Raw genomic sequence first — 26,988 nt, 5'->3', positions numbered from 1 at the left:
CCACAAGTGTTTTTAGTGGTGTGTCACGTTGGACTTTGTTATTTGCAGTTAATATATCTGAAATTTCAAATTTGTTTAATTTTATACAGCTACTTTTTATTAAAGGAAAAAAATATAAATAGAGACTATTAGATCGTAAAATCAGAAGTCTTGCATACTTGCGCTCATGTAATGGACATGTAAATAAATATTGCAAATTCAGAAAACAAATATAATTAAACTGCGCTTTTCAAAATTGCAGTTATTGTTCACACAGGTCACGTTTTCCAGGTCTCCCGGCAGGTGCACAGGTGTAGTCATTACTCACTGACACATTTTAAAAAATTCACAGGTGGAGCTAATTATTTCACTTGCGATTCGAGACCTGGAAAACATGCACTGTTTGGAGCCCTGAGGGCCGAGTTTGAGAACCTGTGTATTACACGTTCATTCTATACATTTTAACTTAAAGTTGTACTAGTGTGTAAAGAAATGCAAAGTTTCAACTTCTGTGTTAAAATACAGCAATGAAATACAACACCTGTTAAAATGAGCTTCTGTGCAAAACCTCATTCAGACCTACTCTGGCTGTCACCTGACAGTCTGACTAGTGCGCTACCCAATCGGAGCTGAGCTCTGATCGCGGTAGCGGTGGGGGGAGCTGCAGGGCCGTGGAATGCCCTTAACCCCTAGGCATTTGCTTAGAATGCCTATGCCTAGGGCCAGCTCTGGGGAGACACAACCTGTACTTATCATTGAGGCAATCACTTTCATTATTCCTCATCCTACTATTAGTGCAGCAGCAGTAGTCATCACTTATGTTTGTTCAAAAAAAAATTATACTGTTTTCAAAAAAAAAAACCTAGTTTGCCGGCCTCTGGAGATTATACTGGATTGCAGCATGCTTTAGATTTTATATCCATGCATACAATAGGTGATATTGTGAAGACAGTGGTGTGTGAGAAGCTTGTTATATATGAAAGAGAGAGTGAGAGAGAACGAGTTATAGAGAGCACATTAGATAATTATACAGTATATGTGAAAATTGCTTTTTTGTAATCATTTTATCACAATGCTTGTATAAGTAACATACGTATGACATTCCTCTGTTCCTTGTGTTCAGTTGTCATATAGCCTCATTTAATAGGATGTCTGCCAGCTTCAGGAGTGGCACCGTTGATGCCAACAGAATCAGCAGCATCTACAGCAGAGGGCGTGTTTACAGGTCATGCACAAGCTTCTTTGGGATGTATGACCCAGAGGTGAGATGTAGTGCCAGTCCTCAAAGTGACCTTGAGCCTATGACATGCATCCGCACAGCAAAACCACCCATGACATTGCTCATTTACAGTTGGTCATAATACGGGAAGTGGATGCTCTACTTGTAGCCCTTGAACCACCAGTAGAAAATTAATTAATCAGACCTACAAAGATTACCATTCTATCAAAGCACAGGCTATGGGCCTGTTTCTGAGGTGGGAGTAAAACAAAAAAGAGCAAGTAACTGTGTAGCTAGAGAAACCACATTGCAATGCAAGTGGTGCAAATACATTTATTTTGCATGCTTAGTAAATACTGTCTGCTTTTGCATGTAGTCTACAAATTCTGGACAGATTTATTTTTACACTACATTTTAAATTTGAGTTTGGACAAAGCCTCCCAAATTTAAATCACAAGTGTGGTAAAATAGACAATCAATATGTCAACAGCAGATGGTCAATAGGTCGACAAGGTCAAAAGGTCGACATCGACAAAAGATCAACTGACAAATGGTTGAAAATGCAGAAGGTTGATAGGGTTAATAGGTCAACAGGTTCAACTGGCCGATACAAGAATGGTTGGCACTTTTTTTTGTAAATTAACCCTAATCCTCCTCCTACTGTCTAAACTTTAAACTGAGTACACACTAGACAATATATTGGACAATTTGTCGTTTTGGGACGAATCGAAACAACAAATCGTCCACATCGTCCAGTGTGCACGCACTAGTCCGTCGCATCTTCAGATCTGCCTGCAGTGCAGGCTAATCTGAAGATCTGACGGCCGACACCATGGTTCTGAATGCGGAACGACAGATTGGGCGTTCATATGCCAGATCGTACAGTGTGTACAGGCCGCCCCATATATATAGTCCAGTCGCATCTGCCAATGCTGGGGACACACATTGTCTAGTTTAACCCTAGCCTAACGTTAACGCTCCCCCTAATTCCTAATTCTAACCCTTCCCCTGGGGCCTAACTCTTTCCCTACTATCTAACCCTAACCCTCCCAAGTGCCTAACATTAACCCTATACCTTAAAATTTAAAAAAACCATGGAAAAACATGTGTCGACCATCTAGTGTTGACCTATTGACTGTCAATCTGCCAACCAGATACTATAAATCTCATTGCATATTTTAAATCCGCCCCATCTGCAGCGCAATATGGTATTGCCAAGGTTACAGTTACTTGTGGTTTTGCTTTACTCCCATTTCAGATTCAGGCCATATAAGTGATGTGTGATGCCCCTCATTATACTGGTTTCCAGTTTTCCTGGAGTACCTATAATGAGGCAATCAGCAATGGGTAAACATTATCAAAGTGGCCGAGTGAACACAAGTGGCTATAAATCATATGGGTAAAGTATTCATTCACACTTGCTGCATTGGGCTGCAACAGGAGTGATGATAATGTTGACATAAAACAAAATCCCAATTATCATTAGTAGCATCAGCATACAGAAGCACAGAGAGCAATAAAATGCATTTAATGTTTATACCAAGCAAAGTCTGTATGCTTTTTCATGATACATACAGACACAGTGACAACTTATGGACAACTTAACTTATGTTGCAAGACAAGTATTTCTTTAAAAATCTTGTCGAAGTGTAAACTTTTAACGTCATGGTTACAGCAGGTTAGGGTTGTGTACACATATTGATCTCAAGATCCATTTTTTCCTTTTCTTTAATAAATATACTTTATTGTACTATACAATAACACAATAAATAAAGAAAGCAAGATGTGCAAACAAGGTATTATACAAGATATATAACGTGGATATGACAAAAATAAAATTTAAATACAATCACATACTAATACGATTAACTAAACATAAACACAAAGTAAAAATTGACTGTAGATAATTTTTTCTGCAATTCTCAACCCGCATTTATCGTCAGATTTTCATGCGCCACGTTAAATTTTGCTTAATCTGAAAACAAGGACCTTTTAAATCTATGGTCCAAAAGTGTTGCCTAACTGTTAAGATCATAATCTTCCAAGTCTTTTATACCCCTTTTACACTGATCTGAAAATCCAGGGTTGATGCACGTCCAGGGACCGAACTCGGGTAGTTTGCAGGGTTGACCATGGGTCGTTCCCATGACACCCTGCAGTGTAAACAGCGCGATCTGGGTCACGATGATCCGGATTGTGCCGCATGTCGCCTGATTGTCCGGCTTCAGTGGCGCTTAGAAATGACATCATATCCTGTACCTTGGTGTAAAAGGGGTCTGTCCTGGGTTAGAGCCAGGTTGGAAACGTGTTCCAAATGCCGGGTCAGCCCTGGGACTTTGGTATAGAAGGGGTATTAATGTCCTAGAATGTTGATCCTTCAATGTTGTCACCATTGATTCAGTTCCTGTTGGAATTTCTTGACCCTTCAGCAATGACTCCATTTTCTTTTTCATTATTTTTACAAACAGGATCACTTTTGATCTGGACACAGATTTTTCAGACTTAACTTCCACTGTGACTCCGTGAAAATATGTATTACTTCCATTGCTTTTTCAGCAACTGACCATTCATGGAATATCAAGGTAATCAGTTCTGAGTGTAGCACTGCTAAGGTGGCAACTCCCGCATCCTTTACCTTGACCATCCTGGATATCGTGTCCAAAGTAGAGTTCCATCTAGCAGGTACATATTGGGTGAGTTTCAGCTCTGGTAGTCTCATCTGTTTCTGTGTGTCATTCCATTTTGTTACACCATGGGAAATCTTTTTTTAAAAATATGACAACGCCTTTTATTTATAATGGTGGAATGCCAGAAACAGAAATTTCAACCTTTTCTATAAGTTCACACAATGTGCAAAATATGGTAGATGTCGCAAGATGCACAATCTGACACCCGCTACAATGTTAGCCGCACTACACGCCAGCAACCACTTTATTTTCCAGTCCCCAATTACGAAGTGTCTTTCCTGCATTTCAAGGCATTCTAACAGAACTGAACGTAGCTCACATTCTGAATTGATAAAATGGGCTGTGACACAGAAGTCAATGAGTCTGTAGTTAAGAAAACTGCATCAGCTTCTTGCAAGTTAAAGAGCACTTCTGTAATGTGCTATTGTAGAGCATGCTAGACCGTTTTCCTTGTGGGAGGATTGTATCCTGGCCAAAGTGCATGGACAAGCTTTTTGATCTGTTGCTCCTCCACAATGCTAAATGTTTGGGATCCCATTATAAAATCTCATAGCAGTTGCTCATCCAACTATTTTGAACGCTAAACAGACAATGGCCTATGGATGCTCAAATAGTTACCTACAGTAGTTTCTTGCTTGGGTTGGACAGTTTTGACAGTGAAATAAAATACTGTAGCAAGTTGATTTAAATGTGAAGTTGTCCTGGTACTTTGTGATGGTTCAAGTGGATTGTCTTCAGCTGCACCACCACACATTGCATGATGAGACACTGTGGGTATCAATTGTTGTGGTTCACTCCTATTAGTTGATACTGTTGGATGTTTTGTTTTTAAATAGCGTGTCAGTTTACACCCAGAACCGCAAGTTACACTTATTTCATTTGCTTTTTTCTCATCTCTATTAATTTTGAAATGATTTCATAGATGGCTTCTTTCACTTCAATGTATAATCTGCGCTCATTATGTACACTAATAGTTGCTTAAATCACTACTAGGTCCAAATGACTGTGCAGCGGATAATCTATTTGGCGACAGACAATATAATTTGCCGCTGCAAAAGCAAGGGGACAATATATAAAACATTTTAAAGAGGACAGCTACTAGCTATCATTTATCTAGTACAGTCTATCAAATGACAGGTAGAAGCTGATTGGTTTCTATGTGCAACTTTTCTACGTGAAATCTTTATAAGGTTTGATACATCACCCCTATAAAGTTGAACTCAATACAATCAGGAAATATCAGGTGGAATATACAGAACTACAGTTTTAGCATGCGCTAATAGCAAAACTGTGGCAGAGCATGCTAGGATGTGTAGTTCCACAGAAGCTATATAGCATTAGGCACTCAGCACTGTGTTCTAAGCTGATGGGGAATGTGTTATGTGACTTGTGAACTAAATTAAATAGTCAATGTTTATGCAGGGAAAATGACTTGACAATCTACTGTAGTTCAATTATCGCCACACAATGCATGCATTGGATACAGGATGCCGGCAGTCACAATACCGACAGTTGCAGTCAGAATCCGACTCAACTAGGTAAGTATACTAACCCTACCCCCCCCCCCACAGCCTAAGCCTATCCCTCCCCCCCTGCAGCCTAACCCTAACCCTCCCCCCCTGCAGCCTAAGCCTATCCCTCCCCCCCTGCAGCCTAACCCTTAATTCTCTGCATATTTTACATCTGCCCCACCTGCAGTGCAGCATAGTTTTACCAAGATGCAGAGTTACTTGCTCTTTCTTGCTTTGCTCTCAACTGAGAATCAGGCCTTATATGTGAACTAAAGGCCTGATTCACTACGGAACGCAACAGCGAATGCAATAGAGATTACACACGCAGTTCAACTGCGATAGTATGCTAATCCATTGCGATCGCTATGCCGCCTCAACACTACACAGGGGCGCTCACTTTACACACATCTGTAATGTTTAGCAAGACTGCGAAACCATCGGTACACTCGAGTACCATCACAGCCTCACGCACACCTGTACAAACCCTGACCTTACTCAGAAATTGCTAACTTCCACGCACGCTATCAGGTATCAGGCTGCGTAGGGCATCGCAGTGGCTAGTATATGCACGCCCCTACAACGGGTTTCAAACGCACTGGCACGTCTGCGCTCGGCCACCCACCGCCCCGTCACCACCCACAGATGGCACTTCTTGTCAATCACTCGATGGGTTTGCATAGTCACTGCGATCACAATGGCTAGCTCATGCACACTAACTGCAATGTGTACGCATGCACAGAACGCAACAATCGGCCGATTGTGTGCATATTAGCAACTACATTCCTTTCTGAATCAGGCCCTAAGATGCAAAATTGAGGAAAATGTAGCAAATTTTAGGAAAAACTGCACAGCACAGGAATTACACTAGGTGTCTGGTGCTATATGGCGCAATAAAGTTAGGTAAATGAAGAGACATCTGTAGCATGAACGTCCTGTACACACGCACACAGACAGTCTCACTTACACAAGGGCTGTGTCTAGGCATTGCAATTTCAAAGGTTTTTTTATATTATTAGATTTGAATTTGCTGTAATGTGTTGTGCTTTCTACTTTCCTTTTCCAGCATCAGGAACTAAAAAGCAAGTGGGAGTGAGACAGTGAGTGAGCCTACTGGAGCTGCTGAGCTTTATCTCAGTGTCTAACTCCTCACACTTGCTTTAGTTACTAAGACAGATCTGTGAACTAAATGAGTCATTCAGTGGTATCCCTACCTATGGTGACACCCGGGTAAGGGTGGGCGGTCTAGTAGTGCACGCGGCCGTCAAAAAGGGGGCATGACCTCGCTAGTAGGGGCTTGGTCTCACAGCCCGAACTACCATTTTTGTCACTCCGGAGGTCCCCCCAGGGACCACTCTGTTTGCAGTGCCGGCTCCCTCACTGTGTCAGGAGTTGAGTGCTGCACGTAATGCTGCAGTGCAGAACCCGGCTCCTGTCACTGAGTCGGCATTTTGGTGTCACCCCTTGGCGGGTGATACCCGGGTGCGGTCTGCACCCCCCTTGTTACTCCACTGCAGTCATTTCACTTTGAAGATCAATTCAATTTTCAACTGATCATTCGTGAACCACCCACCACCAAGTGACAGGGTGCTTCTGTCACATTTTTATTGTTACCAAATTTTATGGCGACCGAATTTATATTGTTTGTTAGTAAATGATGCATGTAGGTTACTCCGCATCTAATCTTTGCAGTGACATCTCTTGCCACATACCTCATTTAATCACTGACTTCATGTATATTGTTATTTTTTTAAATCTTCAGTCAGTTGCCAAGCAGGAGAATAGCACACTTTAAATATACAAAAACTGAAGAGTTCTTGGACTAAACAAGAAGCTAGATTAGTAGTTTGTCACACAGGCACTGGTATAAAGGCATGCCGTGGGTTGCTCGTTTTGGAATGCTGCCTTTATACCCAGATTAGCGACTGAGTCACACATAGAGGCACATGAAATGCCTTACCATTGTACTTTTGTCACATTAGAGAAAGAGTCTTTGGTGGGATGCTTGGCACAGCTAAATCGCAAAGTCCATCGCGTGCCAAACTGGTCTATTAGACACGATTTGAGCAAAGATGTTAGTGGACACATCTGTCATTTTATTTGTTTTGTCACAATTCAAAGTAGTACTGACTTCACTATACATAACATAGATAAGTATGATGATGTATTGGGTAATTCATTTTAATTGCTTTGTCGCAATTAAAAATAACTACTGACTTCAGTATACATAACATAGAACAGTATGATTATTGTACAGAATAACCTGTTAAAAGTGTTACTGTAAAAGAAGCAGTACACACAGTCAGAAACACTGCTAATGTAGCAGTATTCTACTAATGTATGAAAATATATACACAAGGGACAATAATGAATCAACAGTGAGCTGTCTTCATTGAGAAATAAAGCATATGCTCTACTCTGAATTCTAATGTAACTGTGTCTTAAACTGGCTCATGAAAGCTAGAGGCAGAGGTGGTCGTTTCATGTACAGCTGGTGTAATCCTGGCGCATATGTGTTGTTGCATCTTACACTGCATCAGGCAGGAACATATTTCAGCTTTTGTTTGAACGTACGTATGTCCAACTCTACACAATGCCCAGAGATCATAGACAGTAAAGACTGCTCAAAAATGTTTGAACTGACGACATAGTTGCTATGGCAAAAGATGGCCATCTTCTAGTCACACAGAAATGGCTGCGAAACTCTGGTGTTCACAAGAACAGACAAAGTATATGGTATGATGCCAAATGACTGAAAACAAAACAAAAAAAATGATATGTTAATAATGTGAAAACTAAACCATAATTACCGATTCACAGTATTGCATCTCTGTAATTCATATATAACGTATGCTACTGCTCCAACTTTGTTTGTCATTTGTTCGTTTATGGATCTGCCCACATACAGCTATCCTCAAATTGCACCAAAAAGCCCTGTGTAGCACACCATAGACTTTGTGCCACATCAAAACATAAACTCCTTATATGCTATAAGCAAACTAAGTCACAAAACAGAGGAAAAGGTAGCACAATGTAGGGAAAAGTAGCTAAATTTAGGAAAAAGTAGCAAAGTTGAGGAAAAAATACATAACCTAGGGTAAAAAGGCAGAAGACATTTCCAAAACAAGTGACCTGAACCATGCTGCGTTATGCTTAATATTAAGATTTTATACCTATTCCTTTGTTATAAAAATACTAATCCTAAGTACCTAGTGCACTATAAGCAAGGTAACAGGCAAACTTGACGAAAAAGTATGCAATCTGTATGAAAAGGTAAAAGACAGTTGTGTTCTAAGTGATTTGCGCCATGCTTTTTCTGCAACTTTCTAATAATTCTTTTGCAACAAAAAAACAAGAGATATGGTAAGAACTTACCTTTGTTATCTCTGTTTCTACGAAGTCCATAGGGTCCACAGGGTTGACTTTGGGGGGTATAGGTTGGGAACCAAATCCGGGCACCACGCAGTTAAAGCTTTTAGCTCCCAGGATGCACTGGGTCCACTCTCCCTATAACCCCACCCCCAAGCCAGAGGTACCTCAGTTTGTAAGTAGCCAAAGGCCGGAGGAGGAGAGAAAAAGAGAGAGAAAACGGGAACACTCAATAACCATACTCACAGAAATGGGAGACGGAAAACTGGTGACCAGCCACACAGCCCATATGAAGCCAGGTGCGTCAGGGCGGGCGCCCTGTGGACCCTATGGACTTCGTAGAAACAGAGATAACAAAGGTAAGTTCTTACCATATCTCTTGTTTTCTACTTCAGGGTCCATAGGGGGTCCACAGGGTTGACCTTGGGGATGTCCCAAAGCAGTTCAACCAAGGGTGGGGACGCTCCTGTGCTGAGAGGAGAATCCGTCACCAAAAAGAAAGCATCCAGAGAGGCAAAGGAAACAATGCCTAGAACCTTAAAAAAGGTGTGGACAGACGACCACGTGGCCACCTAGTAAGGCAAAACAGCCGAGGCGCCACAGCGAGCCGCCCACAAGGGTAACATGGCCCGAGAAAAAACAAGCATCAACAACAGAAAGGCCTACTCATGGGTAGGCCCCTGAGGAAGATATATGAAGCCATCCAGCCAACATTTGGTTATAGGACGGCCATCCTTTCCTGTGAAAACCAGAAATCTCAGACCACCAATAAGGAGTCCGATTTCCGTAAGGAACTTGAACGGATCACATAAATCCAAAGAGGCCGGACCACAGTCAATGAGGCCACACCAGCCGAGAGGACTGGGGACTGAATGGCCGTATCATAAGTTCCAGAATAATATGGAACCTAAAAACCACATTAAGAAGAAACACAGGGCGAGGTCAACTCACACCCTGACATGATGCCCTCCAGAAGAGGGAGCCACATGAGAACGCTCCCAATTCAGACACTCTCCTGGTTAATATAAACACCCTGAGAGAAAGAGAGAGCCTAAGCAATAGACCATGTAATGGCTATCACAACCAGCGGTTCCATCGACTGTCCCCGAAGGGAACAAAGAACCACTACTAACTCCCAAGGAGTTCCTAGGAAGGACAAATGGAGGCATAATCCAGAAAACACACCAAAGGATGAACTGGATACCAGAGTGGAGCAATTCCATATCTTAACCATACCGACAGTGTAGAGATCCGCACTGTCAGAAAGGCCAGGCCAAGGGTGAATCCCAAGCCAGCCGGAAGGAATGCCAGAATATCTGGAAATCCTGGACACCGGAGGATCGTATCGACAGGTAAGATACCATAAGAATTATGTATGCCACAGTCTGTGGCAGATCCCAGCAAAGTCTGGCCTATCTGCTCTAAACATCTCAATGAAGACAGAGCCAGGGAAGCCCTAGGACCACAGTAGGGGCGCAGTCAAAGACAAACGATCCAGGTCCAGGGAAAAACAAGGACCCTGAGACAACAGGTCCAGATAGTGAAGCAGTAGGAACGGAGCATCGATGAGGAGACTCCAAAAATCTTAGTACCAGTGATGTCTGGGACGAACTGGAGCCCCCAGAAGGAAAGCCCCTCCGTCTCGAATTAAACTTCCGAAGACCTCGAGGAAGAAGGGAAACCGGAGGACACAGGTACACAAAGTGGAAGGACCACTTCACTGACAAAGAGTCACTGAAGGTAGCTTCAGTACTCCTAGAGCTGGACTGTAACACCGGTAGTGTGTGATAGAGTCAGAAGGCCATGAGGATCAATCACCTCAGGGAGGCCCCCTCTGCTCACCAGGAGTTGAAACCTCTCTTGGAGAAGAGACTAGTCCCCGGGATGCACGTCGTGACGGCTGAGGAAGCCTGCTTCCCAATGGAGAGCTCCCGGAATGAACACTGCAGAGTTGGCCAGGAGAAGACCCTTGGACTATGTCAGAATGTATGACATTCCTGTCATTGCCACCCAACTACCAGTGTTGCCTAGATGGAAGCCACTGTTGTGACACTGTCGGACTGAACCTATTCAGGTTTACTGTGACATATGGGTTAGGCCAGAGTGAAGGCCCAAGACAGCCTAAAGTTCCAACAAGTTAAGTGGCAGGGCGGAAGCGACAGACGTCCAGCTGCCCCGAAACGAATGCGGACCAGACACTGTCTGTAGCAAAGAATACCCTGGACGAGATGGCCATAGCCACCCGGACAGAGACCGACTCGCTTCCAGAGAGAGCATCATCGTACGAACAGCGATCCGATGGAAAAAACTCGATCCATCCGGAGAGGAGTCAATTATGGCAAGGCCTGGAATGGAACTGAGCAAATGGAACTGAGCACATTCCACCCTACCAACCAAAAGGTAGACACTCTGGTAGACCGCGCATCACCAAGAGTAATGACATATGTCGACTGCGTAGACATGCGCACACTCCAAGTTGAAGAGCTGAGATCTTGTCTTACGCCAGAGAAATTCTCAGATTCTGAGAATCCAGCAGTGCTCCCAGATGAAGAATACCCTGTGAGGGATGCAGGGAGGACTTTTTCTCCGTTGACTAATTATCTGTGCCGAGAAGAAGCCACGGTTATCCTGACCTGGCGGTAAAGTACCTCGGTGATCCTGCTAAAAGCAGGAGGCCGCCCAGATAAAGGAGCATTCGGATACACTGAACAGGTGAACTGTCAGAAAATCCATAAAGCTGGTAAACCCCGGTGGAGTTGAGGACAGTCCCAACAGGCAGAGCCTGAAACTTGCAAGTGTTGCTGTGGCACAGCAAACCTGAACCCATGCTGATGAGAGGGATCTGTATGTACCCGTAGGTACGTATCCTGAATACTCAGATATACCATAAAGTCCCCAGGCTCCAAACGTCGGATGATGGAGCATGGAGGATTCCACCTGAGTCCAGGCACCCTTGGAATCTGATTCAGGGATTTGAGACAGAGTATAGGCAAATGAGGACCAGTCGGTCACTGCCCCAGAAAGAAAGTAGAACAACCAGTCCCTCACTGAGATAGTGAGGCTGGCCGAAATAGCTCTGCTTACCGCAAAGCCTGTATAGCTTTCTGGGTTTGTAAGGCCCTGATCGGGTCTGAAGAAGTGCCCATGTAACAACGCCTGTGAGGAGGCCGCCTGAGCAATGAGAGGCCGTTGAGAATCAGTATCTCACTCTGGAATCCCCCGGATGTAGACCTGTCCCGTCAGGCTGAATGTTTATCCTCAGGCGTAGAAGCAGGGTCGTCCGGAAGTCCATGACTGCTCGGTACTGGATATGGTGGCCCCCGTGGAGGCCAACAACCTAGGAAAAAACAGGCCTTTAGGCTGACCCTGAGGACAAAAAGACTTAACAGAGTTAGTCCGAATGTAGTGGGAGTAGCTAAAGACGGTATCTCTCCATAAGTGATACTGCCAATGATGCAACAATCTTGTCAAGGTCAGGACCAAACAAGATCTTCACCATGGAAGGAGTCTGCACCTCTGCTTTCCCATAACGCAGCCATAGGGTATTGCGGCAGATATAGTCGCAGCCGAAACCCTGAAAGTTAGAAGACCGGCATCCAATGTAGGTAATCCCACATATGACAACTGCATATTTTATGTGAGCGGCAAAAGACATTTGAACCCCAGACGTGTTGGAGGGGAAAAACTTTACAAATGCATCAGCCCAGTATGCAACAGTATTAACCAACCATGCGATGGCCATGGTAGGACGGGCAACAGGCCCTGAAAACGAGTACATTAATTTCAGGCAAAGTTACCACCTACGGATCCGTAAAATCCGTCCAGGCCGGGATGGGAGGCGTATTAATGCCTGTAACCCGACGATTATCATACAAATCCACCTCAGAAGGAGATTTCTATTACTTGTGAGGACCCTCAGGGAATGTGAAACAGGAGGCCTTTGTGACCCCTCGTATCTGGCGACAGCCAGACCCGCCATGAGATCCACCCGCTGGGCAGAAACGGGGAATGTATGATACAGGTGCAGGATCGACATTCTCTATATCCAGAATGAACCTGGCTACCAGCCCCAAAGCAGGGATAATAATACTTGAAATCGGCTCCCCCCATGTGAGAGGGAAAGAGTCGAATACACCATACAGTTCACGGCAGAGCCACTAGGAAGTAACCACAGGGCGTATAACACACCATTTAGTATTTCGTAGAAAACGACATCCACCAGGGTGGCCGTTGTGGTAATCCCTGCAAGGGGAATGACAGACCGATGTGGTACCGGAGGTAATTCATGTACTGTGAAAAACCCCGGCAGGGAGCGATAGTCTGTGACACAGGGGTAAAGTGCAAGAAATTGCGAGATACCCCGAGTTGAAAAGGGCAGTATGGTGAAGTAACCCCAAGCGAGTTACGACAATGGGGCCCGCCCGGCGATCCTCAAAGGAGAGGATCCTGAGAAATAAACCGCCCTTTAAGGGGGTCGTGCAAGGGGCCCGGCACCAGATGGCGCCGCATACATAAACCTTTCTGAGTCAAATCCTCCGCACTAATACCTGCAGGCCATGACCTGCAGGATAGCAATAATGGGTGCAATATCGTGTGCAATCTCCTGATCAGATATATTTGACTATCTTGACGGAAATATTAAGCAGCGCCATACCGGTCCTGACTGACGCTAAGATTAGCTGCAGGGACCCATTATCAGCGTATGCAACACACAGTTCCATCTAAAATATGGCAACGTGCAGCACGCAACAGTATGTGACAAACCTCACAAATATTAACAAGTATATATATGTGAGGTCTCAGAACCACCCTAGGTACACCTGTATTAGGGCAGATAAAGAAAAGGGATAGATATACACTGACAGGTGAGAGAAAAAGCAGACAGTCAGCACTAGCATAAGTCACATACAATGCAGAAAAATATATATACATACATTTGCATGACATAATATACTGCACAATGTCGCTACATTCAACTGCCCAGATTCAGTGTCTGGGAAGGCTATAGCGCTGTGTACACTCACCCAAAATGACCAGGTACGCAGGGGGACTGGGCTCACGACTATCCTAGGAGTTCTGCAGCACCACCGAGAGATAACGGCCGCTGGAGACCTCAGAAGAAGCGTGGCCCGCGGCGGAAGCAGCTCAGCGACGCCAGACTGTAGCAATGAAAGGCGCGCTGAGCTGAGAAGCCGCTAGACAGGGAAGGCTTCCTCCCCTGGCTAGCAATTAACCCCCCGGGATGCCGGCTCCCGCTATAATCCCTGGTGGGCTAGTGGACACGCGGGGTATGCCTCCATGGAGGGGGAGCCCGCCGCCACCGCTAGCGCCTCCGGTCTGTCCCCAGAGACCGGAGGCATAAGGCTGCATACACACGTGGATCACCGTAAGCGGTGACCATGCGACTTACCTGTCCCCATCGATCCGGCAGCAGCCCAGGGATTCCTTCAAAGCCCGGCTAGTACAGACTCTGGGGTCCCGCTGCGATCCCCAGATCTGTACTGGCGTCGCAGCGCCGGCGGGGTGTAGGAGCGGCAGCTTAGACGTCCATTGGACAGTCTGATGCTGCCGCTCTGAAGAGTAGTAAAAAATAATAAAATAAAACTCTTTTTAAAATAAATTTTAAGCTTAGGGGCTGCTAAGCAGCCCCCCTGCAGTAACGGTGACCCGACTCCGGCCGGGCACCAACTTAAACTGAGGTGCCTCTGGCTTGGGGGTGGGGTTATAGGGAGAGTGGACCCAGTGCATCCTGGGAGCTAAAAGCTTTAACTGCGTGGTGCCCGGATTTGGTTCCCAACCTATACCCCCCCCCAGGTCAACCCTGTGGACCCCCTATGGACCCTGAAGTAGAAATAATCCTAAATACCTAGTACACTATATGTGATCTAAGACATAAAACTGAGGAAAAAGCAGCAAAATTGAGAAAAAAAAGTGCACAGCATGGGAATCGCGTCAGATGTCGCAAAAAGGATGAGGACACAACTGTACAATAAATAGAAATAACATACTATCACAAATAACAAAAAAGAAAAGAAAAGAAAGAAAAATAACAAAGAAAAAGGGAATTAACCAGACTGCACTGTTGCATTTTTCTTGATTTTATAAATTCAGGCACCATCAACTCCCTGATTCATATTATAAAATTAAGTATGCTGTGACTTTATAATGAGTGCATTTTACATAATAGAAAAAAGAAGTAAATGTCAAAGTACTTAGCAATAAATCATATAGTCCCCTCTAATGATGCATTTGCTTGATGTTTATGGAATATAAATACATTTGATTGAGGGAAATGTAGAAGACACACGGCATGATCCTGCCATTTGGTGCTCCTCCAATTGAATTACCGACAAGCATCACTGCGGCCTGATGATATTGGGGAATATGACAGCACACACACTAGTGGATCTACAGTTGTTGCAGAGGGTACAGTAGCTGTGGCAGTCTGTAAATAAATGGGGGTCCGTAAAGGCTGCACTCTGTGCAAGGGTGGTAGTCTCTGCCTCTATCATGTCAGACCAACAGAGAAACTGAAACAGGAGCAGACACTGGGACACAGAAGGACATACCGCATCACCAGGTCACATTATAAATTTTGCTATGGAGCCTGTTCTGACACCGCACAGATGTAGGCAGATAGCAGCCCATCTGCAGTCATCTTTTAACATTTAGAAAAAATAGATTCTACTGCATTATTAATGGGCATGAGGTTATTTGGTACCATACATATATGAGCAGAAAGACACAGTAATAAAGCTGATCAAACAAAAGCTTGAGTTTTCAATATATCAGTGAACTGATGACATTAAAAAGTACAATATACACTAGAAGTGAAACTCAAATAACCTTCTATTATACATATTCATTAATGAAAGGACCAGCAAACATTCCTGCATTTACTTCAATATTAAACCTCTATAGATGTGATTCCATTGTTCTGAGTAGTGAACTGATGCCGAAGTACTTAGTGAATTTGTTCATAGTGTTAGGATTGTTTTTCTGACCACTGTTTTTTAGGTGAAGCATGAATCGAACCAAACCTGCAAACTGCAGAAATAATTTCTCCAAATGATCCTCCTTGTCTTCCTGACTGCAAATCTTGCTGCTCTCCTGAGACTGGTCTTCTATCTCTATAAGATGAACCCTCTGTTGCTTGGTCTGCAGGCATCGCCTTCCTGAATTTACTATGATGAAGATAAGCAATTTAAACAAAATTGTTGATTAAATATTATGCAAGTTGCAACAGTGTAAATTAGTAAACCTTTCCACTCATAACAGCTTATAAGTGTGAGGGGATGTGTTTCCAAAATGTGGGAAAAAAATCTGATTATTTCAAGATTACATTAGTGCACCATGTAGTGCTTAGATTTTGAGGGCCAGCCTATGGCGTATTTTCACAAGTACATGAAGATCAGTTAAGTATGTGGCATATAGTTAAGTATGTGGCATATAGGCAGTCAGTACACACGGGCACTTTTTCAAGCACAAGATATATAGTACAAGAAATGCTCGAGGTTTGTGTATTCAAGTAGCCTGGCTTGTAACTTCTAGCTGATTATTATAGAATGCCTATATAAATATATTGCTTTGCCTGTAAACATTGAACAGTTAACACAATGCTTATGAAGCATGTCATAGGGAAGCTTATTCAAAATAGAATATGCATGGGCGTCAAGGGCAATTTATAGGAAACCATGGCTACAGCATTCATTAATTGTAGCAACACAGAGGAGTTATTTGTTTTGTTAACCTTTTATATCATGTCATCAGCTATTTTGCATACAGATCATTTATGTGTTAGCCGTGCTCTATTAGAGCACCCTGGTTACATGCATCATGTCTGAGTAGAGCTCTCTTTGTGAAAAATGTTTACATTACATTAAAAAATGTATACTTATATGAGCAATCAGTATAAAAATAGAAATAATACTTATTTTTTAAAATGTACTGATATAAGTATCTCAACATAGCAATTATCTGTATAAAATTCCCAGCATAAACCATTTGGAACTGTAACACGATAGTAACAGTCTCCCTGAGATGGTGAGTACAGTAGTTATAGAGTGACACCATGTGGACGTTTTTAAAATTTCATGTTCCCTAATGTCTTCTCACTTTGTTTTTAGGAGTTACCAGTTATCTATTCTAATAACCTTACCTATTAAAAAGGTAATATAAGTAGATTCAGTGTCTGACATGCAGAAATCTCAATAAAGCACGGGGTCCTTATAAACCCTTTTATAGCGTTATAAAGCATCTTTATAATGCCACAATAAATATTCAATAAGCAGGCTCTTCCGGACTTATTTTCAATCCTTAGGTTTTAAAATATGTGAAGGAATCAGGAGACTTACTAAATACAACTAAAATTGGATAAAGTACAAAAATAGAATATATGTAAAAATATATATGTGTATATATATATATATATATATATATATATATATTCATTATATCATCTATACTGGTTGTTTTAAGGACCCAGCAGGGGTACATAATGTTGATGACCAACAATACTGTCTGATGGGGTGAGATAAAATGTTTTTTTCTCTTTGCTGTATATTGGTGAATGCCTTCATTTTTGCATTTATGAACAAGGTTTCTGGACTATAGCGGTTGCTGGATTTTGACAATAAAATTACACCCAACTTTGGAGTTGAGTGGATCAGGACAGGGGTCATGGTCAATTAATGTAGGGGGAGTGTCCACCCCTGCAGCATACCTAGCCGTGAAAAGCATTAGGATGACCTTTATCTGTCTCCAGTCCAAATTCTATCACCCATTCGGGGCAATTGAATAAATGGCTTGGCCACTACGCGCCACTCAATAATAGCATATCACAACCACATCAAGAAAACTTGTGATATTTAGCCCACCATAATCGCGGCAGTGAGACAGAGCTCTTAAATCGGGAATGTACCACAGAATATTTCTTTGTGGCATTTAGAAAACAAAAATACAAAGAATTGCTTTTAGGTCACTCTTTTGCAATTTAGAAAACAAAATGTATTTTTTTGCCCATTTTGGGTAGCTTTTTTTGTCATATGAGGAGGAATGAGCATCTAATGCTACCGTATCTTCTGCAAATGCAAAGTCTACTGAAAAAATAAGATGGTATAATTTGTGAGGGTACTGCATAAATAAATATTAATGTTGGAATATGGCCAACCCTAATACCCCTTTCACATCACCAAAATAACCCGGGTTATCCTCGGGTTGTTGCCGGGTCGACATGATTTTAAAATGCACCAAAATGAATAACCCGGGTTAAAAGAAGGGTTGAACACGGGTCAGACCCGGGTTATTTGGCTCTTAAATGGTACAGACCCGGGATATTCGACCCGGGTCTGAGAAAATAGTGCTGAATGGCTTTTTCCAGTCAGCTGACCAGCCTGCACACAGAGCACATGTCTCTGTATTTACAATACTGTCCTGCACTGCACACTTTGGGCTTGATTCAGCCCCGGTTGCAAGCGCTGATCGCTCGCAACCGGGTCGATGTTTGCCCACTGGGCATGCGCACGACGGAGCCAGCTCCGATGTGCGCATGCGCGAGACCCAGCTAGCGACAGGCGCTCCGGGTCTCACACCAAAGGGGGCGAGCTGTCGATGGTGATTGACAGCTCGCCCTGTTTGGTAGGCGGGCAGGGGGGCGGGTGGCCAAACGGAGGCGTTCCCGAAGGAACGCCTGCCGTTTGGGGGCGGCCCCACTGACATCAGTAGTGATGTCAGTGGTGAACTTCCGGCTCTATTTAGAGCCGGAAGCTCACTGGGGCTTGCGGCCAACGAAACCCTACCGCAATTGTCTTGTCGTAAGCCCCACCATCAACCTGGCCGCTCACAATAGCTGTGGGTGGTCACCCACAGCTATGCGAGCGGCCAGGAGGCCGAACAACAACAAAAAAAAACGCCCTGATTCAGAGCGAGCGCTCGTTCAGAGAAGTCCGTCACTGAATCAGGCCCTTTGCACACTTTGCATCTGTGACATGTGCTCTGTCGGCCATGATTGCTGCACTGCAAGCATTCCCCAGCCCCTCCTTTTTCTTTACTGAAAACGTCATCATAATTGTGAGCCAATAAAATCCTTTAAAAATTACATCATACTGTTTTAACATGGGCAACCCGGGTTAAGTTAAAAGGCATCAATTCTGCAATAACCCAGGAATAACCCGGGTTATTATGGTGATGTGAAAGGCCCTGACCCGGGTCCGACCCGGGTTTGCGATGTGAAAGGGGTATAAGAGAGTCAAAATAGGTTCAGCACCGGGGTGAGAAAATCCTCAGTGGTGAAGGGGTTAAGGACAGCATACAAACTAAATTATCATTTTGTTAGGTACAACTAGTAAACTAGTCTGGATATCATTTGGGTGGAGGCCTGTTCCCAATACACTCAATAATAATCCCCAGATCCCTGATATACTCATGTTAGTGCAACTGACAACCACTGACCGTAATGAATGTCACTTATATTTTCCTAATTAATAGGGCTGAAATATAAACATTTTAAATCGATGACAGGTGATGATGTCAGAGACTGAACAGTCAATTACACATGTCCACACAGTGTATTTATGACAAACTATAAAAAGTGTCAAAGTCGCAGGATATATTAAATAACAATAATGAAAATAATAGGATTACCTGGATATGATCTATACATCTGCTCAAGCCTGACCACAGCACGATGCTAAAAATATATAAAACAAATAACTGTTTTCATGAAGCCACTTACAGGTCCAGGTTGGTGGCCAATCTCTTCTGTTATTTATATTTGTTGACTGCTGGGTAGCATAATTTGCTCTTTCATGTAATCTGTGCAATGAAAATGACAAACACAAATAAACTAATTTGGGAAACAATCAAATAATAATAACTTTGCCCAACGTTGGGATGTGAGGATATGTGGGAGCCACTCTTACTATTTTTTAAATAAACTTGTAGACCCATGCAATTCATCCATTGGCTTATCTTAGTTTGCTTACTGGATGATTAAAAGGCTTCCCAGGCAATCTTGAAAGTTTTAATAATTAACATTTGCAGTTAGAAATTAAAAGCTACCTATATACATGTTTTTGGGGTATTATAATCATGGCCAGATTAAGGGCCACATGGGCCTGGGGTTGAAAATGTTCAAGGGCCTGCACTGAGAAGGGGAGGATCTGTAACCAGTGTTGTGTGGCTGTGTATACCCCATACACCAGGGGTAGCCAACCATGGCCCTCAAGAGCTACCAACAGTGCATGTTTTCCAGGTCTACTCATAGAATCATAAGTGAATTAATTAGTTCCACCTGTGGATATTTTCAAATGTGTTAGTGAGTAATGAATACACCTGTGCACTAACTAGGTGGTCTGGAAAACGTGATCTGTTAGTAACTCTCGAGGACCGAGGTTGGCTACCCCTGCCATACACTATAAAAGCCAACTGCCTCCCTAAATACATAATAATAGAAAAAAATCATATTTTTGTGAGAAAATTAGAAAAACTATTTTATGGCTGACTGTGTGACCAGCTAGGCAGCTGGTCATCATAATTCTGATTATGGGCCTATTTCTATGTGGAAGCCTGGAACTGTAACTCCATCAGCCCCATTGTTAATCTGGCCCTGACCATTATATAGAGAACTGTTAGTTATCAACTGTAACTATTAATATGCCTACTGAGTCTGGCTGTGTAGTTTAAGCTTATTTTTACCTAAATGATAGATAGATAGATAGATAGATAGATAGATAGATAGATAGATAGATAGATTTGGTGAAATGCATGTAGGATGTTGTAAATGTGACTTGCTATGGAACGGTTAGTTATAAACTATGTTTGTTAATATGTCTACAGACCTTGCTAGCTTATTTTAACCTAAATAATTGTTAGATTATAAATACATTATAAATAGCAATGGCAAAATGCATGCAGGAGGTGATTTTTTTTTATCTCAGTATACTGACCATGCGACTTGTTACATCATAAAAAAAAGCCTTTGTGATGTCACTTAGGTTTGGTAGAAAGGTCACCATTTTGTAAAGAACTGTCAGTTATCAACTGTTATATGCTGATTTGACATCTCACAATGTAAGGTATGCCTATTTTAACCTAAAAGTTATATACTGTATGTAAAAAATGTTAGATAGGTAGATAGATATGGTGAAATGCAGGTAGGATATGATTTATAACCTGTTAATATACCTACTGACTGTGTGATGAAAGCGTATGTTAATTGAAATGATAGATAGATGATAGATAGAAAGAATTGGTGAATTGCATGTAACATGTGATTTATCACCTTAATAGGGTGATCATGTGATTTGCTATAGCACTTTCGGTTATTAACTGCATCTGTTAATGTGTACTGACCTTGTAAGCTTATTTTAACCTAAGTTATAGTTGGATTATAAATACTTTATAAATAGATATATAGCAATAGCAAAATGCATGCAGGAGGAGATTTTTCACCTCAGTATACTGACCATGTGACTTGTTACATTATACACAGCCTTTGTGATGTCACTCAGTTTTGGTAGAAAGGTCACCATTTTGTAAAGAACTGTCAGTTATCAATTGTATATGCTGATTTGATATCTAAGGTATGCCTATTATAACTTAAATGATATATATGTAAATAATGTTACAGGAGATAGATAGAAATGGTGAAATGCAGGTAGGATATGATTTATAACCGGTTAATATGCCTACTTACTGTGTAATGCAGCGTTTTTTGTGCCAGAGCAGTTCCTAAGTGTGCTGCCAGAGAAGTCCCGCCGAAGAAGCCCGCAGTGAAGCTCCTAACTTTGGGCCTAGGCAGCGCTGGGTTCTTCCGGGTGGCTTAGCCGCTGCAAGGGCCGTGACCAATGGAGACGCGGTGGCGTCCTGCCCGCACAGTGCTCTCTGCTGAGCAGTGAGGGTGACAGACTGCACCCACTTCCATGCTGAGGGACATGAAGCTCCTTTCTCCGCAATGGACAGGTAGGGACAAATGTATAATAATTTGCTTTCTGTGGAGGCCAGTGCGGTTGTGTTTTTTTTTTTGTGGGGCCAATGTGTCGTATTTCTGTTTTCTGTGGGGGCCAATGTGTTTTATTTTGTGTGGGGGCCAATGTTATTGTTTTCTTGTGCGGGGGCCAATGCACCTGTTCTCCTCTCCCACGTGTGGGGACCATTGTGCGTGTTTTTCTCTGTGGAGGACTAATGATGTTCCTTGGCATTTTTAAAATCGTGTTAGGTGTACCACGAGTTGAAAAAGGTTGAAAATCACTAGTGTAATGTAAGCTTACAGTATGTTAATCTAAATGATAGATATGATGAAATGCATGTAGGATGCTACAGAACTGTCAGCTATCAACTGTATCTGTTAAAATATTTACTGACCTTGTAATTTAAGATTTTTTTTTAACCTAAATGATAGATTATAAATAAATAGATAGCAATGGTAAATTAGGAGATTTTTCACCTCCGCATACTGATCATGTGACTTGTTACATCATAAACAGCCTTTATATTGTCATTTTTATGGGTGGATTAAGGTCAAAATGGGCCTGGGGATGAAACTGTTCAAGGACCGACATTTATGTCCCCATACATCTATCCTCCGTCCGCTACAAGTCACGTTACACATAACCTGTGAGCGCCGTGTGTCTCTGTAGCACCGAGCATCGTGTGGCTATATATGCATGCGAAATTCTATGTTACAGTGTCAGCGGCTGTGGGCTGTGACACTATAACGTAGCATTTCGCATGCAGATATAGCCGCATAACATGCGTATGGGTTTTATTCGCATCACTTTGTGAATAATATGCATTTTAAGGAAAAAAAAGTTGCATGAAAAGATGCTCAGCGCTATAAAGCCACTCCACGGCATGGCAACTAGAAGGGCTGTTTAATGCGCAACGGGGCTAGATGTACGTGGAAACATCTGTATACTAAGAAGGGGAGGAGCTGTAATCGGTGCTTTGCAGGTGTGACCAGAGCCAAGTGCCTGTGTATACCCCTTACACTATCAGCCCCAGTGTCTCCCTAAATACAGAAAAAAATAAAAAAATGCTAATTTTGTGAGAAAACTATAAAAACTATTTTAATATATATTTATGGCTGTGTGACCATCTAGGCAGCTGGTCATCATAATGCTGATTATGGGCCTATTTCTATGTGGAGGTCTGGAGCTGGAGCTCATCCACCCCATTGTTAATCAGGCCCTGATTACAACAGACAAAACAAACAACACACACTACCACTAAAATAGCACATTTGTAACAGTATTATATGTTTTGGGCTAAGGTTTAGGATGCAAACATGGTGTCTATATGGGCAAACATGCCTACTCTGCAAAGGTGTACAACATTCAAGTGGATGAGGAGTAGATTGTGGAGATCAGAAGTAGTGAGTAGCTTAACAGATGTTTTTTTGGACTTGACAAAAACAAAAACCAATTAACGTAAAAAAGGGAAAAAAATTATGGTAATGCCACCATGCACACTGGGTCTCAAATAAATAAGCCATATATTTACACATAATTCCCAGGTGCCCTAAACATTAATTCCAAAAGAAGCTGGGTACACACTCTATCGTCCGATATATCATTCCAACGTGGATCGGAAACAATATATATTACACACTGTATATTGTGTATGCCCTATCCGTCGTTGATTGGATTTTGGGAGGCTTGAGCCAAGACTTCCTCATGTATGAGGTGAGGAGTTAGCTGTAGAGGATGATGGGCCCGAAGGCGAGGACAGGAATGCAATGTCTCTATTAACAGCGAGTAGGAATGAAAACTGGAGATAATGATACTGTACAAATGAGCAGAATCTGGTTGGGACTGATGATGCTGGATTGTTGAGTTGGGCCGGAATGACAGGTAATGCTGAACTGAACAGCTGCATCAGTTTGAGACCGATAGTTATGAACTGGAGTTCTGAATATGGTTGGAGACCAATGAAGATGTTTTGAAGTTCTGAATCGGTTTGGGACCAATGATGAATGTATTGGATGAGACCGATATTTTGGAGATGACAGCTGGAATCAATGATTGGAGATATTGGAAGAGACCAATGATTGGATGTATTGAATGAGACCGATGATTGAAGGTATCAGATGGGACCGATGATTGGAGGTATTGAATGAGACCGATGTTTCACGGTATTGAATGAGACAGATGATTGGAGGTATCAGATGGGACAGATTCGAGGTACTGAATGAGACCGATGTTTGAAGGTATTGAATGAGACCAATGAGTGGAGGTATCGGATGTGACCGATGACTGGAGGTATAGGCTGGAACCGATGGAGGCAGTAAGGACAAGTGGTAAAACCAGACTGGAGTGCAAGATGGTATTGGAGACTTGTTCATCAGACTTTGGAACTGGATATAACGGACTGGGGGCCTGATTCAGCAAGGAACACAATTGCTAATACGCACACAATCGGTCGATAGGTGCATACTGCGCATGCGTAAGCATCGCAGTGCGTGTGCGCGAACCAGCAATTGCGATCCAAACTGTGATTGCGGAGGCTACGCAGACCCAGAGTAGAGTGATTGACAGGAATGGTAAAGGGGGGGTGGTCGGGTAAACGCAGGCATGCCAGCGCATTACAGTGGTGTGCATAAATTATCCACTTCGTGGCCATACGCAGCCTGGGGCCTCATAGCGTGTGCTGATGTAAGCAATTCCTGAGTGAGGTCTTACCTGCCTTAACTGTGCGTATGGGTCCGATGTTACATGCCCAAGTATACGGATGTGAGTAAGGGGAAGTGGGTGTCCTTATGTTAGGCTGTGATCACAATGCAATTGCAAATATTTGCATTTCACAGCTGAAATTAGCAACTGCGTAGCGTTCATATTAGCAGAATAGCGATCCTTGCTGAATCAGGCCCTCAATCCCCACATAGACTTTCAATACGTGTATGCAAGTATTGATTTAAAAAGAGTAGTGGACAATGAGTAAAAAGGTGGGTGTCATTATGTTTAAAAAAAAAAATGTGGTGACATATGAGTGTGGGGACTGAGTGTTAGGTGAGTTATGAAAAGGGAATGAGTCTAACCATGTAAATGGTATTTTACTAGGAGATGAGGTAATGGTACAGATTGGAAAATAGTGAATCAGAGATGGTTGCTGATTGGGATGTGGAGAGAGTAGGATGTAGGGATGATGAGTGTGAGATGGACAGTAAGATGTGGGAACTGGGTAGGAATTTAGAAATCTGAATGGCACTTGAGATGCAGTTATTGACTGAGATGTCAGGACTGAGGTTGGCTTTTGGGATTGGGTTGCACAGACTAAGGGGGTCATTCAGACCCGGTCGTTAGCGCCGATGCGCCCGGGCCGGGTCGATGGCCCCCCACAAAGCATGCGACCGACAGCGCCAGTCGTAGCGGGTCTCGATCCAAAGGGGGCGAGCTGTCGATGTTGATTGACAGCTCGCCCCGTTTGGAAGGCGGGCCGGGGTGGCAGCCCAAATGGGGGCGTTCCCATCGGAACGCCTACCGTTTGGGGGCGGCCCCACTGACATCACTAGTGATGTCAGTGGAGAGCTTCCGGCTCAGACAGAGCCGGAAGCTCTCCGGGGCTTACGACAAGGGAGACCCTACCCTAGGGTCTCGTCGTAAGCCCCGATGGTCGCGATGGTCTTGACCATCGCGACCATCACCTTAGGCGGTCATAAGGATGTGGGTGTTAACCCACAGCCTTACCACCGCAAAGGAGGACGTCTTGAAAATTCAAGACGTCCTCCCCTCATTCAGACTGACCGCACGCTCTGTGCGACCGGCTCTGAATGAGGTCCTAAATGTGTGTTATCCACAGGGTGTGATGGCATACCATATCTGTGTTGCGCATACATTAAGAAAGAAACGAGTACAGTATGGCATTATTAAGGCATCAGCCTTAATGATCGACATTCCATTGCTTTTTTGAGCATGAGTGGAACAGTTACAAGAGTTTTCTGAAATGTCAGATCATGTATAACAATCATTAATGGAACATGTGAAACCTTAAGGTTTTTGTCTATGGAAGTCATAGTTTTTTTTTAAATATAATATATTTATGCTTTCAAATTTACAGTACCCGTAAACCCGAACCTCTGCCCACCTGCTTTTCCCTCACACACCACCCTCTGCCCATTAACTTTTCTTTAATGTAATCGGGTACAGGGCATTGAATACTTTATATGGTACTAAAGGGCAGTGATGACAAAACAGGATGCAAAGCAGTGAGGAAATTATATGAGGGATTATGCCAGTGGTAACAGGATATGAGTCAGTGAAGGGCAGAGATAACAGGATATGGGGGTGCAGGGAAGAAGGATATGGGAAATCATATCTGTGATGACAGAACATGGGGTGAGCAGCACAATGATGGCAGGACATTGGGAGCTGCCGCACATTGATAACAGGATATGTGGAATACAAAATGGTGCAACAGTACCTCGGGGTACAGGACAGGACATAGGGGCTGCAAACAGGAAGACAGGACATGGGGGTGCAGCAGTTCTACATGAAACATTTCCTCTCAGTACATCCAATAACTTCATTTGTATCCCCTCAATCACCATGACCCCTTCCTCACAAGATTAACATGAATAAATGCTGTTCAATTCAGCCTTAATATAAGGGCACAACTGTGCATGAGCCTCCCCTCCCCCCAAGTTATAACCAGCTCTGGACGGTGGCTACAGAAGTAATAAAAGGAAAATTTATAGCTATTATACATTGTCTTTGGCAACCTACAGGTCCCAGCATGGCCTGGCTGTCAAAAATAGCTACCAGAGCCTGCAGGCACTTGAAGTACCACAAGTGTCAGCTTGACTTGGCACCAGGGCTAGCTCGGACCTGTAGTTTGCAACCCCCCCAAATGACGCTATGGGGCCTAGTGTCCCCCCTAAAGACTCCCAACACGCCTACTGTGTTGCAGACCTAGTGTCTGATGGTGCCCACAGGCCTTGTGACCAATCCCTCATGGTCTAGGGCAGGTATAGTCTTGGACTCACCTGTCCTGGTTCTTCAGCTGAGCCAAGTCTGGCCCAGCCATGCCCACTGCATTGTTTTTGTCAGAGGTGGGTCACTTCCCACCACCTCTGGGCTTCCAGTAGTCTTCACCCAGGGACCAGTGGCCGACAGTAACTCTTTTGCATTGGCTACTGCCACCCTGGGGCTCCCAGCGTCTTCACTGACACCACTTCTGGTGGGCGTTGGCTATTTTATCTTTACCTGGTGACCTGTTTAAGCTCTTTTACGAT

The 26,988-nt window shown here is 43.3% G+C and overlaps 1 protein-coding gene across 3 annotated transcripts in view; it reads right to left on the bottom strand.

The window, feature by feature from the left end:
- Window positions 1–26,988, bottom strand: part of TEX14 (testis expressed 14, intercellular bridge forming factor) — a 377,640-nt gene that overhangs the window by 155,289 nt on the left and 195,363 nt on the right. For all 3 annotated transcript variants that reach the window (XM_088449540.1, XM_088449541.1, XM_088449542.1), the window contains 2 exons: window positions 19,495–19,574; window positions 15,803–15,946 (listed from right to left, as the gene is read on the bottom strand). In XM_088449540.1, coding sequence (XP_088305666.1) covers window positions 15,803–15,946; window positions 19,495–19,574 — 224 coding nt within the window. The remainder of the gene's footprint in view (window positions 1–15,802; window positions 15,947–19,494; window positions 19,575–26,988) is intronic.

This window comes from Taudactylus pleione, unplaced genomic scaffold (assembly GCF_031769625.1).
Source record: "Taudactylus pleione unplaced genomic scaffold, aTauple2 ptg000487l, whole genome shotgun sequence".
NCBI classification, from domain to species: Eukaryota; Metazoa; Chordata; class Amphibia; order Anura; family Myobatrachidae; genus Taudactylus; species Taudactylus pleione.
Note: the sequence above shows the minus strand (reverse complement) of the source record. Positions and strands in the feature narration are given on the sequence as shown.